Consider the following 17,197-nt stretch of genomic DNA (forward strand, 5'->3'; position numbering starts at 1 on the left):
CTTTAAAGTGCCATAAAAACTTGTAGCTTTTGATTTAAAAGATTGTTTTGGTGCCATTGGAAAGCTATTTTTATACTCTTTCTAAAAGCATTCGGTTTATGCCTTTTCAATCAAGTGGTCAGGAGATATGGCCTCAAGTCTGAGACTCTGCATTTTGGCTTGTTTTGGACGCAATACGCGTCCCTCGTGGTCTAAGGGTTAAGAACAAGTTTAGAACATTTTAAGGCTTTGTGGACTCCTGGTCTCTATAAAAAAAAGGAAAAAAATTCTCAGAAAATGGTGAATATAAGAACATCCTAGGAACATTTTAAGGTTTAAAACCCGAAAAGTTAAGACATCTGAGGACCTCAAATATTTTGGGTGTTCTTATAAAAAACTCGAATTGCATAAATGATGCGTAGAGCATGTTAAAATATTGCGTAAAATGCTGCGTAGGGCGTATGTAAAAGGTGAGAACCCACTTATAGTGCATTGCACTTTCACCTTTGGAAAACCCTTTATAAGTTGCCGTGAAGCAGAATTCATCAAAGCAGAAGACGAATTCAAACATTACCAGCTAAAGAAATACAAAAAGAGCAGTCTGTATTGGCTTTAAATATGAAGAAACTGACATGCTTTTTGACTGCAGCTTTTGTTATGAGTATTGGTAAGACTTCAACTACTTTTCATTTCTTTATATTTTGATGTTTCGAGTTTGATTCCAGATTACGATTGTTCCTATATTACCCTCCCATGTTATAATACATTCTTTTATATGTCGGCCTTAGAATTTTTACTAACTTTAAAAATGCCTTGAATTACCTAACTGATAAATTAAGATTTTCAGAAATCCATTTTATGGTCTTGAGCAAAATCTTCAAAACTTCTGTTCCAGTCGTTTTCAAAAGTTGATATATGACAATTTGAAAACTTCTTTTTACAAGGTTCTTACGCTGAAATTCTATGATTTACTTGCTAAAAGCCGGGGCTAAAAGTCAAAGATTTGTAATTTTGTCTTTGGAATTTTGCTTTGGATGAAATCAGCAACCAAAAGAGTTAAAATCTGATTATCCCTTTAAGTTAGTTAGAGATAATCGATTTGATTCCGTTTCATATGTTTAGCTTTATCAATTCATTCATTTATAGGCTTCACAACAAGTTGTACTCCTGATATGTTTACAGAGCCTTGTAAGTTTATTCTTCGTTTATTCATTGGGACATTACATTGAATTTCCCATTTATTGTGAGCATTCTAACAATATATTTTCTTTTGCTGTCTGTTTGATCTGTAAACACTATCAACAAAAAAAATAGATTTCTAGATACACAGGGTAGAACCTGGCAAAAAACTGACTCTTAGAGTATATTCTTATGTACTCAAATCTTACACCCTCCACACTATATTGCTTCACCTTTTTCACTGTCCAACAAACTCATCAACCCTATATGCATTGCTCTTTAGGGATTAGTAAAAACCGACCTGTTCAAGGATCGAAGAACTTTTACTTTAATGGGATAAACTTTCGCGGGGATTAAATTTCGCGGATTTCGCAGATTTGGGTGTCATCCAATGGAAATTTGGAAGAGCCTCATAGCGAAATATTTCTGAGCAAAACTCAAAATATGTCAAATAAATACTATTTGAATGGTTACTTGCATCAAAGAGGTGCATATAATGTGTATTTCTGAAAATCAATTCAACCAACATGCATGATTTGACAGTAAAAGTCACAAAACCGTGAAAAATATTGCCACCCAATAGTGCCACCCGCGAAATGGAGTCCCCGCGAAATTTTTGAATTTCGCGGATAGGCCCAACCGTGAAATTTAATCCCTGCAAAAGTTTATCCCATTAAAGTAACAGTTCTTCGGTCCTTGAACAGGTCGGTTTTTAATAATCTCTAAAGAGCAATGTATGTTAGATAAATTAATGAAAAAATGTGTCTCACCCCTCAAATTTCATCAAAGATCAAACTATTTCTATTTTTCAGTTGATAAGAAAATCATCACCCTTCCTGTCAAATCTTTACAATACAACCAAAGCGATAACCAGCTCATTGAATCAATCATGCATGATGTTGTACAAGTCCATTACGTCTCTAACGCAAAATACAAATGTATGCATTCTGATAATGGTTGGCTTAATCTAACAGCTTTATCAGCCGACATAAACCAGCTGCATTATTTAAGAATCAACGATTTAAAATCTATAAAACCAAAGATGTTATGTGAGCCATCCAACGCTACTTTTGGCGAGCCTTACCACTTTTACTATTTGGGTTACGCTGATGGAGTTTTTAACATTGGTAAAGGTCGTTCTTTCAAAGATCCAAGGTTCTTTTACCATATTACTAAAGAACATCGACTGGTTATGACAGTTGTGGGTAAATTCTACCCATGTGTCACATCTGCGTTAAATGTTTATAACGCAAAAGCAACTCCGATTCTTGACCGTAAGCCTACGAATTTGGATAAACTTGATGTAACAACTGATGGACAATTCCGACCATACTGGCCCCATTATTTCATGGCTAAACATGGCGAAACATTGACGACATCAATAATACCAGAAAATGACCATCGCATTTTATTCCATGACCTGACAATACAAGGTAATTTTTATTTATTTATTGACTAGTCTTTATTTAAAACTCAGTTCAAAACGCAGGAATATCAGAGGTCGAGAAATGGATTTTCCCATAACTCGAATTGGATTCTCCATAACTCGAATTGGATTCTCCATAACTCGAGCTTGCACAGGCAACTAAAATTTGTTCGAGTTAAAAAGACTCTACTGTTACAATCTATCGAGAATACCACCGCCTTTAAATTTTAAGCTAATCAAATTACTTTTTTAGGAGTTACCCTCTAATCTCTGGCGCCCTCGAAGTGAAGGTGGTTTGCAAATATGACCCATAATTTTTGATAAGGGGCCGTCCACATAGTACGTATGCACTTAGGTGGGGGAGGGGGTCTTCTCAAAAGCGTATGCTTGTGTACAGGGGGAGGGGAGGGGTCAAAGGAAAATGTACGTACGCAGAGCAAATTTTTTCATAGCTCTTTTTTGCTTGTTTTTTTTGTCGACTTTTACGCTTGTTATACGCATCAAGGAAAAGAAAAAGTTTCTTGATAAACATTGAGTTTCATGTATGAAATAAAAGTCCGAACCAAACGATTTGAATTCGAAATTTTCTTCAACCGAGGGGGGGGGTTAATGAAAAAGTACGTACTTACCAGAGGAGGGTATAGCCATTTGCGTACGCTTGCGTACAGGGAGAGGGGGTACTCGATTTTTGACATTTTAGTGCGTTCGTACTATGTGGACGGCCCCTAAGAAGCTAGCCTAAAAAATATCGAATAAAGATTTATTTGAAAAAATATCATACTTTTTACTTTTTTAGGCAATATGGTCTGGACTGAAAAACTAAATAGCATAACCGATCAAATCGAAAGTAAAATATATGCTAATGCAGATATAGTTGTCGGACCGCATGAAAAAGCACATGTCCAGATCAAATTTACTGTTGAACCAGAGTATTGGCAAGCCGTTGTTGATGCTTATGACCCTGACTGGCAAAAAATCTTTAACAGTTATTATCCAACTTCAGCCAAACCTTTTCTTGGTATACCAACTCATGGTTTAGGACAAAAATTGACCAAAGGCATTGATAACATGCACGTGAGTGTGACCATACATTTGTTATAATAGACCTTTTAGACCGTAGTCGCGCGGTCAGGTGCGTGTCATTTTATTATTTAATTTACCACCCTAAACTCGATCCAATCCTTTTTTTACACTTAAACGTACACAGACTGGGACGGTTTTAGGGTGGCAAAACTTATCTGGCACCCAGATGGTGAAATTTTCATCCGACACGCTAAAGCTCTGAAGGTCGGGAAAATTTTCAACATCTGGAAGGTTTACATTACGGAATTTTGCGAGACCGCGTCAAGAATTTTGCAGCGGGAGGTCTGGTAACCCAGCCCTCGTTTTCGGGGATTGGCGGGTCCAACCGAAATCACATCAAAGGCCGACTATCATTCCTCTCCGATGGGAAATTGGCCCGGTCCTTTTAGAGCTTTAGCGTGGGCGGCCGCCAATCGGCCATCGGAATATCAGATAAGGTAAAACAGACAAAAAAATGCCCGCGCGGCAATTGACGGCTACGGTCGAAAAGGTGTATTGGCAATATAGTTTTAAGACTTAAGCATCAAAATTTTCGGCTTTTGAGTCGATATTTTACTACGTAGATAGCCCAGTAAGGCTCGGATAATTTAAATAGGCTATTCCAGAAATAGTCTGGGAGAAATGGGAGAAAAAAATCTAAGGGGGTCCTGAAAAATTGGAAAAAATCCAGGGGGTAACCTTTTTAAAAAGAGATCTCCTCAACAAATTTTACAAATTTTTTCTGGATTAGCCCAATGATATTTAAAAACATTAAACGTTATCTTGGAAGCATGTAAATGTTGTGTGTCAGGTAGATAGCGACGGCTGCCTCTTCTAGGAATCAATTACCATAGCAATATTTTTAAAACGAGGTAAGCGTTGCTTGTAATTTATGAAAGGGTGTATTGAATAAAACATTTTAATTTCATTTCAGATTTATTTCTACACTAAACACGGCAACAGAGAGCTAGGAGCTGCTGGTCATAACGGTAAACCAAGCTATCGCATCAAAGCTCGTGGACAATTCTATAACAACACTAATATGCCCTCGCATTTGTTTCGCGGTCTTCACTTCAAGTTTGCAGCGAATGGAGAACGTCTTCAAAATGCAACACTGGATTTTGAGCTTACGAAAAACCAATGTATAAATGATGATAGGGTGAGTTTTGACTACTTAGATTAAACCGTTTTGAAATGTAGAATTTTCCAAAACCTCTAATAAAGTCAGGAATTATCTTTTTGTATTATGGACATGGGAAAAAATTTTTGTCTCAAACTTCCAGTGAATACACCTATCAACCTTCAGAGTGTGAGGAGAATGGGTTCGAATTTACAAAGAATAGAGTACCTTATTGGAACTAATTTTCGCGGGTTTTAATTTTAGCGTTTTTCGCGGTTTTTCGTCAAAACCGCGAAAATTAATTCCCGCGAAATACAAATTTTTTCAATTTTACTGAAAAATTTGAAAAATCCCTAGGAAAATGAAAGAAATTTGTCCAAAAAAGGGCAAAACCGCGAAAATTAAAACCCGCGAAATGCAATTTTTCGGATTTTTTTTTTCGACCGCGAAAATTAGTTCCCGCGAAAGTTCCATTAAGATAGTAAGGGTTGATAAGTTAATAACGTTATTTCAAACACGCCATCTCCTCTTTTGGATTTTTCATGATATGCACCATTGCAATGTCTTCTAACATTACATCACGGTCCCAACAGCTGATTGGTTGGAAGTGCTGCTGATTTGGTTGGAAGTGACGTATCGACTGATTTTACGTCACTTACAATCAATCAGCTTTTGGAACCGTGATGTAATGTTAGAGCGCATTGCAATGGTGTGATGTCGAAGACATTTCAGTTGTGCGAATTAATCAAATAATAACCTCGTCTCTTATCTAGGATCCTTTGAGCAGGCACACACGAATCCATGGCTTGTGGACACACATGAGAGCAAATGCATTGCAAAAACCTGGTCAAACTAAAAAATACATTGTTGAAGACGTAGAAACCTATGATGGCGATCACAAATGTCCAAAGAATCAATTTAGATTCGCCAGAGTTGAATTCACTGGATTAGATGAAACAATGAGTAAAAGCACCATTACCATTTCATTTATTGACAATCGGTTCGGACGTCACACCAGAATCACATGCACTGCTTATATGAAAATTCAAACTTTCATAGCTATTATGCAACAAGCTGCTTAAAAGAAGCTATGGTATGACATTTGAAGTGTTAAAAAGAACACGCCTACTAAAATATATTAATTTTCATAAGAACAAATAGTAAGGCTTCGTTGACCAAAATATTAAGAACAAGTTAAGAACATTTGAAGGCTTGCAGACTCTCAAACACCTAATTTCTTATGGAATTGCTCAAAAATACTCACAAAACGATGAAAATGAGAACATTTTCAGTCTTAAAACTCAAGAAATTAAGAACATTTGAAGGCTTTTTTGGTTTCTTATAAAAAAACGTGTAGCTTGTTGGTCACTATAAAGTGGTCATGCTGGCATTGCTTAACGTGTATTTGGAACACAAAATCTTATAGTGAGTTAAACTATGGTGTTAGTTTTCCCCTCGAAATGATAAAATCTTATTGGTTGAAAGTACATCACGTGGCTTTCCCTGGTGAAGAACAGCTTTTTAACTGTAGAAATTTAGATTGCTTGCTGGTTCAAGTAATTCTTTATATTCTTTATTTTTTCTAAATTTAGTACCATTTTTAACCATTTTTTGTTACTTTTCATCTTATGGAATAATTTTGTTTCTTATTGTATTTTTTTTAGAAAAAAAGTTCGATACATAAAATCAAAATTTTGTGTTTATTCCAGCTCATAAGAAAGCGTAAAAAGACAGGGCTCAGTCCTCATTCTTATACCTAAGGCGTACAAACTTTTGCGAGCAGAATCCAAACGACATTTGCCTTCGCGAATTTAACGAAAAAAATAATTTTCGCGAATCAAGGCATATAAATTAGTATTTTCACACGAAAAATGGCTTTAAAGGGACAAATACTTCTTGAATTGGGCTGAAACATTTCCTTTTGACTTATAAGGCTTTAACAGGCTAAAGGTTTTATTAGCCTGTTTTATTAAAGTTCCTTGTTTTAACTTAGAAATTTTACATATTTCCTATTTTGTCAAAAAATTTTCACGAACATAAATTTACGTGAATGGCCCTTTCAAGAGTTTTCAAATACATTTACTTTCGCGAAAAGGGCTAAAATTCGCGAAAATCGAAAAAGTTTCTGCTCGTGAAAGTTTGTACGCCTAAAGTAGGAAGTAAGTTTTGCGACCGCAGCCAGAGGCGACCCGAAAGCTCCTCTTTCGATAGCTTTCCAACCGAAGGTAGGGGAGGGCGCCACTCTTTCTCCCTGGATTGCTCCACTTACACTTGACCCTTCCCTTAATTTCTGAGCATCAAGCAGAGATGCATCAAGTACCATTTTGTACTAAGTACGAAGTCTTAGATATGTCTTTGTTGGTTGACGCCGGACCAAGCAAAAGTGATTCAAGAGCATTTTTTTGACTTAGAGACTACAGGGTGTCCTGAAAAAAAGTCCTGTGTCACAACACGACTACAAGTAGAAAAGTCTTTGTGTGTGTATGTCAAGAATTAGTATTTACACAATTGATGTTTTAATTCTGTTTATAAGTCTGTTGGTATATATGGTCTCAATCCTTTAAAGTCGGCTTCAAATCGCTGAAAAGGGGTAGAAAATGAACTCGCAGGAGGATAGATGTAACATTTTCTCTCTTGTTATTTTTCCTTGATAATAATTATAACACTCATCAGTTTTCTTGTCGAATAACAAGCACGAACATGTTACATACTATTAGACTTTTAATTTGTAGTTTTACGTGTTAAAATGATCAACACAATTTGGCCGGTCGGTTGACAAATCAATAAAATTGCAGATTTGATTTAGCCGGAGATTTCATTTAAAAAGCGAAATTGAAAATTTAATTAAGCAAATAGGTGAACAGTATCCCAAGGTCCACTTATCCACCGCGTTTAAAGGGATTATCAGATGATTTTTAATATTTAGCTTGGACCCAATTATTTTCCAAAGCTGAGATATTCGACTATGAATTTTCAAATTTTTACTTGAAAACAATAGAAATTCAACGTAAAGACGGTCTCATTTTTAGAGATTTCAAAGTCAGATATCTCAGCTTTGGAAAAAAATTGGGTCAAAAGATTTAGAGGTGTCTCTGGACCATCTCCTTTAAGTGACCCAGTAGTATATGGCAATTCTCAATTTGAGCTTTTGATTAGGTGGAGTGTAAAACAGTCTGCCAGATTCTAGTCGTTTTTGGAAGGTAAAAATAGGATGACGCAATGTTTTATTGACAAAAAAGGGATGTAAATCTATTATTAATGTTGGCTTATCATTCTTAATTATAATTTTCAACTCCAAGTAGTAAAAATGTCAAGTTCAGCCAGAAGTAAACTCTAGTCTACTGAGATCGGCGTCATCAAAATTATCAACTAGTCATAGCTTTCACTAAATGCCCCCACATAAAGATCATGCCATGCACTTATAAAGCTTTAATGCTTTAAAGATTAAACATTAAAAAATAATCAGGAATAATTGATTGATTTAATTATTGATTGATTGGTTGATTGATTGATTGATTGATTGATTGATTGATTGATTGATTGATTGATTGATTGATTGATTGATTGATTGATTGATTTATTGATTGAGGCGTTTGCGTGAAAAAAAAAAATTATATTCCATTATAAAAAAATACGTACTTGAAGAATTCATGCAGCTTGATAACTTAATAAAATTTAAGGAAAAGCTGGAAAAGCCTCTCAAAAATATATTTAAAAAGTTATGGTATCATTATCTTACTGATTTTCACATCTCCTGTTTGTTTGTTTTTTCTCCTAGTTTCTTTCTTATAACGATATATGTCATGATTATTATTCACTAAATAGACCTTTTCTAATAATGTCGCAGACATCTCAGATTTTAGGCAAAATATATGGACATACGCAGTGAATAAATCCACAAGGTAACCAATCAGAAATAGCTTGTTTTTTTTTCATTGGCTGCTATATTTCAACATTTCTCTATTGCTACTTTGCCTAATAAACAATAGTCAAGAGGATACTGCGTATAAAACTTATCAAAAAGTTCTGCGCCATCTTAAGTTGGGTGAAATAGAAACTCACTTATCCTAGTTAAGGCCCGGGCTCCACTAGCGTACGCTGTGATTGCACTTCTCAAGCAAAATCTTCTATGTTGTTGGTCAAAAGAAAAGTAAAGGAATGCCATTGTGGTTCATTCAGACGTACAGTCGAGAAAAGTTAAAATGCGCCTAAATTTCTTTTCAAGTGCATAGTCCTTTTTCATGATGCAATCTTTTCTCCAAGCTGATCGCAGCGCAGACAATGAAGAGACGTGCCTTCAGGAAGCTAGACTTTTTGAGTTTATAGCTAGCGATATACTTTCCCTTTATGGTGTTTCTGTATGACTGTCTGTGTACCTAGTCTAACCACCGTTAAATGCCTTCGGGAAGGTCTCTCCTAACTTAGAAAGCCAGAATTTGGAGCTATTTCACCAAACCACTGGAGCGTAAGTTATTTAGGTAGGCTTATCACAGCTGCATGAAAAAGTTTAACGTGCGCATGTAAAGTTTAACGAGTAAACAAACTTTTTGCAGGTTTTTGAAAAAGATTTACCACACTGAAAAGACGTAAAAACACTCTAAGTGAGGTAAATTATTTTGAAGACCAAAAGAAAAAGTCAACCACGTTTGGATTCACTTGGATTCAACTTTACATATGCGTACATTCATCTTTTTTGTACTTTGCCGGTTGTTTTACTACATTAAGAAGGACTTTCTCGAGTTACGACCATATGATGGTATTTAAAGCTCAAGAAGCCCTATAAACAATAAAGGTAGATATCAATAAAATGACAGACAAAAATAAATTAGAGTTTGAACAAAAATATCAAATGTACATTTGAAAACTTAAGCAAATTTCTTTAAAGATTCTGGAAAAAGAATTGAAATCATTGGTGAAGTGAACTTCTGACTAAATTACAGTAGTTAGTATTCAGTTTCAAAGACAAGAAACAAAATTTGACATACAAAACACTTTTTCTAGTCAATGAATCAGCTCAGCATCATCATAACCAGTCTGCCATTTTGTTTGTTTTGATTTGCACAAGTAATATTGTAATTCGTGTTATATCATACACTGTTTTGATTTGCATTTATAACACTCGCTTCAGCTTTTCAAAGCTAAATCAAAACTAAAATTGTAATATGTAATAATGATAATACCATATAACGTAATATGAAGATATGTATACTACCGTCCCGGAAAAAAACCGGAAATTTACGGAAGAGACTAACTACGGATATGCTTACGCGACAACAACAACAACAACAACAACAAAACAATTCGCAAAATTTTGAGATTCCAGTCCAATATCTATGCGTGAAACTATGAGTGCCTCCTCGTCGCTACGCTCCTGCGGGGGCAAAAAAGTAGAGTGCAGCTCCAGAAGTTGGCTATAGTCTAGGTAAAGAGTGAAATTCAATACGTTTGTCCTGCCTTAGACACCCAACATTTGATTTAGTCATTTTCGGAAATGTAAAGGTCATATCAATGTCTTATTATGGGGGCCGTACACATAGTACGTACGCACTAATTTTCTTCAACAGAGGGGGGGGGTATGGATGAAAAGTACGTACTTACCGTGGGGTATGGGCCGTCCACATAGTACGTACGCACTAAAATGTCGAAAATCATATACCCCTCCCCCCATCTACGCAAGCGTACGCAAATGGCTATACCCCCGGTAAGTACGTACTTTTCATCCATACCCCCTCGGTTGAAGAAAATTTCGAATTCAAATCGTTTCGTTCGGACCTTTATTTCATACATGAAACTCAATGTTTATCAAGAAACTTTTTCTTTTCCTTGATGCGTATAACAAGCGTAAAAGTCGACAAAAAACAAGCAAAGAAAGGCTATGAAAAAATTTTCTCTGCGTACGTACATTTTCTTTTGACCCCTCCCCTCCCCCCGTACGCAAGCATACGCTTTTGAGAAGACTCCCCTCCCCCCCTTAAGTATGTGAGAAACAGTTGCAGAAAACCTTTGCAAAAATAGTGTGTTAAGTTTTCTCTGGAGGCGAGTAGAACTACAACTTGTTAAATTTGTTTCAAGTGGCCCAACAGAACCTTTAAGTTGTCACATTCTGTCTGCCTTTTCAATTTCCACCGCAAAATATTTCAAAATAATGTTTCCTGGTCTCATCACAGCACGATTTATTACAGTCTTGTCAGTAACCGAGTGTTGCAATAAAGGTCACTAGTGGAACATTTAATTAGTCAATTAATTAAACAAACTACGTTTCTACGTCATTATTTATAACTTATTTTGATTATAATTTACATGTAGTAGAAAATCTCACCGCTTAACATGATTTTCGGCGCCGAAATTGTCGCAAAAGAAATAATCAGAACCCACAGGCTTAACCTTCACTGCGTGGATGACATTTAATTATAGCGAAAATTGAAAAGTGATTTAAGCTTGAACTTTCACATGGCTTTGCCTGACTTGGGTTTGTATAAAAAGGGTCCTAAAAATGTCTTATTGTCACCATTTTGTGATTATTTTTGTACGATTTCCTGAAAAATTCCGCGTTTTAGAGTCCACGGAGTCCTAAATGTTTTTACTTTTCATTTAAGCTCAAATCCTTATGTTCTTAAAGTTAGCTCTTATATAAAAAACGGCACAACCTTATGATTTTCAAGTTTCCAAAAGTGTAATTCTGTAAAAAAAACTGTTCTATAAAATTAAGTTTATTTGGATCTATTAGTCTTTGAGCAAATCTTGTTTATGTTTATCCAGTAGCGTAGACAAGAGCGGCGCGAAATTCGTGTAGGAGAGCAGATTTTTATGACACTGTAATTATCTATTTATAATATAATATAATAGTTACAGTGTCATATGAATCTGCTCTTCTACACATATTTTGCGCCCCTCTTGTCTACGCTACTGTTATCTAATATCGTAACAGATCTTCCATTCTGCACGCTCGGAATGTGGTGAATGTGATGATCCGACCTGCTTGTTCCCGCGTTATCTTTTGCCTTAAAAACGAAAATGAAAACGACGTGTTCTAATGTTTATCTTTATGATTGACAGTTGGTTTCGGCGTGATTGTTTTATTTTAGCCAATCACCAGGCTCAAAAGGTCATTTCAATATTCATCCCAAATCTGGATGAATAAGATCGAAGCGGTGCGCCATAACGCTGGGCAGATTTTCTTACGGGGCTATGATCTTTAGAGTGAACGTATCAGGTGCGGAGTATCAGAATCTGCTCGGAAATTAATGTTTATCTTATGTTTAAGGACTTAATGATGAACTAGGTTGAAGCTGATATTCTTTTTTCGTTGATGTAGTGAAAGATGCACGAACTTCAGCACTTCAACGAGAAAAATATGCTTGGTAGCACACACTTAATTTTCACCGTAATGTCGGCTTTCGCTATTTTCATAGGCGTCATCCCTATAAAACTAAGTGTATCAAAAACACCATTATTATAGAATATTCAGTTCTGACTACTCAAAAATAACCAGGGGATAATCGAACCGATCGAATTCAATCGAAGTAAATCGAAATTATTGGTCGAATCAATCGAACTCTATCAAAGTGATCGATCGAACAATCAAAGTAAATCATTGTCTTCGATTTAATTCGATCAATTACTTCGATTGAGTTCGTTAAATTAAAAAGCTCGCACATAAAAAAATTATCAAGGTTTTATTGTAGAACATTATAAAGCACACATAATTCATAAATTGCGGTCAACGGCTGACCTTTGTGGTAACCTAATCGTTTTTCCTTGCGTAATTTCACCATTTACATTTTCAATAATTATTATTTATTGCCCGATCGCTGCCAATAAACTCGCGTCCACAAGTTTGACCCCGTTTAAAGACTTCGTAGCAAATTGTCGAAACTTATAAAAGTTTGCGTGGTGAAAGTTCCGAAACATATTTTTTGAGCGTGACATTTCAATGAAAGTTTGTGACACTGTGGTAAAGATGATGAAATCTTGAAGCTTGCTACGCGATGCAAGAAGTTCATATAAAGGGTAAGCCTCTAGAGAAAAAAATTATTTCCAAGCCTACAACCTTCCAAGGCGATCATAACAAGCAGATAGTCAATAGGTTGTAAAACACAAGAATTATGCAGTACTTGATATCTTTGCTGGCAATGATCTTGTGGCTTTCAGGTTAGTTTTTTATATTCTCCTTTATCTTGGCTCTGATGCACTGTGTATTGGCCATTTCGCAGTCGAAATCATGGGTAATCAGGACTGGCTGCGCTCTAGTAACGACTGCCTAAAATTGTTGGTTCAAAGGATGGTCTGACCTTTAATTTTCTTCTTGTTTATTCAGGTGAATCTTGTGGATTTTTCCATGATGGATGTAAACCGACCATGTATCTACAGAAATGTACGTTTTAAATTTTTCCTCATTTATGCACCATTGCAATGTCCTCCGAGGACCCAACAGCTGATTGGTTGCAAGTGACATTAATTGATTTTACGTCACTTGCAACCAATCAGCTGTTGGGTCGGTGATGTAATGTCAGAAGACATTGCATTGTCGCGGAGAGTCTTTTAAGAACTTTTTGAATTTTCCACCCAATACGTCACTTGAACGCTCTGCTTTTCGATACGCTCTCTTATTGGATAAGAATCCAGTTCTATTTGAAAATTGATTTAGAGAGCATCAACAGTTAGTTCTTTTAAGCTATAATAACAACTTTTGAACCTTATACCAATCAATCTAACTTTCTCTCAATGAAATTTTCTTTTTAGTCAACAAAGAAATCTTGAAAATTCCTGTCAGCACATTAACCATAGACCGCTCTCACAGTCTTAACGATTTAAGTTGGTCACTCAATGTTGTTATGCAAAGAGACTTCCATTACGAATGCTATTATAACGAAAAAGGATATGAAATCAAATTGTATAAAGAAACCCTGAACACCTTACCACGACTGAATTACTTGGACGTCACCGGGATCTCATCTGCCTTTAAACCCAAAGTGGCTTGTTATCGTGTGTCTGAATTTCGTGATAATGCATACACAATTTATTACTTGGGAGAGTATAAAGGCACTTGGCAAATGCACGAAAAATATTCCTTCTTGAATCCAAGATTCTTTCTATCTATCAACCATGAACGGAACGTGCCTAAGGGTTGGTATTTAGGAGTGGTAGGGAGATATTATCCATGCCTTGAATATGGTTCGAATCGATACAACGCACATGCTTCGTCATATAGTGGTAAAATAACATCAGTTAAGGTTAAAGGGAATATCCAGTTTGAGCCATCTTGGATTCACCAATATATGAGCCATACTGGTGAAGATGCACATACTAACTTGCTTACAAAACAGATCGAAAAAGTTCTTGATATAGGAACGAGTTATCCACTTAATTTACATTACAGACTTACACTAAATGAAATTGATCCTAATAAAAATTTTGTATTGATTAGTAATACAGAAGCTACCATTGGTCCAGACAAGATTAAAGTTCATGCCTCGTTTTCGATTCACGATCATTACTGGGAAGGTACACTTATGGCCAGGAATGAAACTTGGAGACAATTAGTGGAATATGGATTCCCAACCAAAGATAATCCATTTGTTTCTTTTCAAGATTCTGGCTTGAAAGCACCGATTCTTAAAGGCATCTCTTATATTTCAGATGTGAGTATCATTTGCTTTTTATTGAAATGTTCATTCACAGTAGTTAACTCTCGTTACTCTTAGGTGCCAAATAAACGGGAGGGGGGTTCAAATAAACAGGGGGTTGGACAATTTTCGAGATTTTAATAAACGGAAGGGACCTAATTGCCGGGGGGGCTGGAAATTGTACTTCTGAACACCCAAAATAAGGTAAACATAGACTAAAATAAGGCTATTTAAAGCAGAATAGGGGGCCTTCTCTTTGACAGCTGAAAATATTCCTAAAAATTAATAAGCGGGGGGGGGGTCCTAATAAGGTCCGGGGGGTTGGAACATCTTCGAAAAATAAATAAGCGGGGGGCGTTAATTTGGCACCTAAGAGTAATTTGAACTCGAATGGGCAGTAGTTTATAATTTGTTCGAATCGAAGAGAGTTTCGAATTGTAGAAGATATCTTACTAGGGGCTCCCTTAACAGGAGCTGAGGATCGGTTCGAATTATTGAAAGATTCGAACAATATAAGCTCGAATTAACGAGAGTGCTCTGTATTTCATACACAATACTTTTTATTGCCCTTTTTTCCAGGGGGGGGGGGCTCAAGGTAAATGACCTATCGTACGTACGCAGCTCTTAAGGGTATGTTTTCAAGGTTAAAAACATGCAGTGTAAGGGTCGAAATGAGCGAAGACGAGTGTGTACAAAGTGAACAAAACGAACGTTTATTGGGCAAAATCTTTGAAAAATCTGAAATTTTTTGCCTTAAAATGGAGAAAAAAATTCACGAAAATGCACCGTAAGGGTGAATTTTCTTTTCGTTTTCTTGTAAGGTTCGGATTTCAAAGGCTTAATTTTGGGCAACGTACAGTTGTTCTTGAGACTCAAGTGCCCCCCCCCCCCCGGGTCTAATTTGAGCATATACGTGGGGTCAAATTTATATAAACTTAAAATTGTTTTCATATGGTGAGGTTCAACTAACTCACATTTCAAATCAGCTTCAAGAGATTTTCTTTTAAAAAGAAGCGTACAAAATCAAAAGTTTAATGCTTTCAGTGACCGAAAGCCTTGAAATTGTATGTTTATAGTTAACTCTGGCTAATTTCCGAATCTTTTCTTTTTCATCAACAGTTTATATTAAAAGCACAACATGGTGATTGGAGTGGGAGAAAATACCATGACGGAATTGAATCGTACGCAATCAATGTCGAAGGTCAATTTTCTAATGATCCTGCAAAAGTTCCAGCTGATTTCTTCCGTGGGGTGGATTTTTCATTCTTTGCACATGGCAAATGGTTGGAAGACTCTCATTTGACATTTCTTAGAGCGAACTGTCATGATAGCCAAGTAAGTACTGAATAATTATTATCGAAATCATTGAATGGCTATTGTGCTCGGATAAATTAAGAAGGGCCTTACGATAAAGCTAGCTTACTTTAATCGTAGAAATTTTAGCGAGACTAACTTTAGCGTTTTAGCGAGTTTACCCTGTTTTCGCTAAAATAAATCTCGCTAAAACACGCCGAATCGCTAGATCGCTAAAATTTATCCACGCGAAATTTCTGGTTATATTGCCTTGATACATTTTTATCAATAGAAAGGGTTTCAGTGCAAAAAGATGCTAGAAAACGAATTCAATCAATAATGTAATACGAGTATTCACAAAAATTTATCCACGCGAAATTTTTTGAAATCGTGATTCGCTAAAATAAATCCAAAAAAAATCAAGATTTTCCTGACTCGCTAATAAGCGCTAAAATTAGTCTCGCTAAAATTTCTACGATTAAAGTAATAATTAGCTTTGTCGGATTGTCAAGAGAACGACCGTGTGGTATAAATTTGTTAAATCTTACATGCCCTTTAGCTAGTCATAAACTGTTTGGAGTTCATAAAATGCATTTCTATGATTTGATTTTGATGCCCAGTTAGTTGTTTCAACGCCCATCTAATGTTCATTACGTCCATATAACCTTAGATGAACGTTGGAATAACGTTGTATGTAGCCAATGGAGAGCTGTTGTAGGAGTGAACAATGCACTGGTCATGTCTTGTTTTTTTTATGATATCCCAACTTTAAAGTGTCTGTTGAATTAAAATGTGAAGATCTGTAATATACCTGTCTTTTATATTTCAGGGGCCGATGAAGGAGAAGCTCAAGACTGTATGGAAACGCATGCGCGCTGCAATACCAAAGGATGATTCGAGTATACCTTACAAACTAGTAGAAACAAAAGGAGAAGTTTCACCTAAAGATCTTCTTCATACATGTCCGTCAGGGCAATTCCGACTCATCAAATTCAATTTCAAGTACCCGCAAACACATAATAATCATTATTATGTAACTTTATCCTGGGTGGAAAATCAAGATGGCACATACACTTGGTATGATTGCACTGCTTTCATGTTGATTGCTGATTTCGTCAAGATTTTTGAAAAGGCTGGAGTTTAAGGTCATGAATACAGCCTTTAGACCTAGCACTATGTATTGCTGGGAAGTGGCATGGTCCGAATTTCTCTGGATTAATTTTGCTTCATTTCACGTTAGAATTAATGAACTCTTATTACTCAGCTATTCTTAGCTTTTTAGTCTTATTATATTAAGCATTTTTATCACGTGTTGCTGGTCGATATGTTGAAACATATTTTTTTGTACTTTTTCACTAGCTTTTAGAATTAAATTTATTTTTTGAATACCAAAATATTTTGAAATTCAAATTCAAAGTCTTCCTCATTGATCTCTAAAAACCTGATAGAAAAAGTCTCAAAAAATCCTAGGAAAAATCTCAAAAATTCTAAAATCCCACAAAAAATCCAATT

The 17,197-nt window shown here is 35.9% G+C and overlaps 3 protein-coding genes across 5 annotated transcripts in view; all 3 read left to right on the forward strand.

Annotated features, from left to right (window-relative positions):
* Positions 1-17,197, forward strand: part of LOC136821139 (dixin-like) — a 67,847-nt gene that overhangs the window by 9,707 nt on the left and 40,943 nt on the right. The gene's annotated exons all lie outside the window — the stretch shown is intronic.
* Positions 1,083-5,969, forward strand: LOC136821134 (uncharacterized). Its single transcript, XM_067077358.1, has 5 exons — positions 1,083-1,167; positions 1,971-2,591; positions 3,381-3,658; positions 4,581-4,805; positions 5,540-5,969. Exons 1-5 carry the CDS (start codon positions 1,152-1,154, stop codon positions 5,846-5,848), a joined length of 1,449 nt encoding a protein of 482 aa, XP_066933459.1. The 5' UTR covers positions 1,083-1,151; the 3' UTR covers positions 5,849-5,969.
* Positions 12,797-17,098, forward strand: LOC136821132 (uncharacterized). The gene is made up of 5 exons (XM_067077356.1): positions 12,797-12,917; positions 13,084-13,140; positions 13,509-14,407; positions 15,512-15,727; positions 16,515-17,098. Exons 1-5 carry the CDS (start codon positions 12,872-12,874, stop codon positions 16,827-16,829), a joined length of 1,533 nt encoding a protein of 510 aa, XP_066933457.1. The 5' UTR covers positions 12,797-12,871; the 3' UTR covers positions 16,830-17,098.

The sequence above is a fragment of the Clytia hemisphaerica genome, unplaced genomic scaffold (assembly GCF_902728285.1).
Source record: "Clytia hemisphaerica strain Z4C2 unplaced genomic scaffold, Clytia hemisphaerica genome assembly, whole genome shotgun sequence".
Lineage (NCBI taxonomy): Eukaryota > Metazoa > Cnidaria > Hydrozoa > Leptothecata > Clytiidae > Clytia > Clytia hemisphaerica.

Excerpts from the sequence above, each read along its gene's own strand:
- LOC136821134 (XM_067077358.1), top strand. Across the intron at positions 3,659-4,580 it reads AAGGCATTGATAACATGCAC|ATTTATTTCTACACTAAACA; the intron begins GTGAGTGTGACC and ends ATTTCATTTCAG. Across the intron at positions 4,806-5,539 it reads AATGTATAAATGATGATAGG|GATCCTTTGAGCAGGCACAC; the intron begins GTGAGTTTTGAC and ends TCTCTTATCTAG.
- LOC136821132 (XM_067077356.1), top strand. The coding sequence starts at position 12,872 with ATGCAGTACTTGATATCTTTGCTGGCAATGATCTTGTGGCTTTCAG. Across the intron at positions 14,408-15,511 it reads GCATCTCTTATATTTCAGAT|TTTATATTAAAAGCACAACA; the intron begins GTGAGTATCATT and ends TTTCATCAACAG. Across the intron at positions 15,728-16,514 it reads CGAACTGTCATGATAGCCAA|GGGCCGATGAAGGAGAAGCT; the intron begins GTAAGTACTGAA and ends TTTATATTTCAG.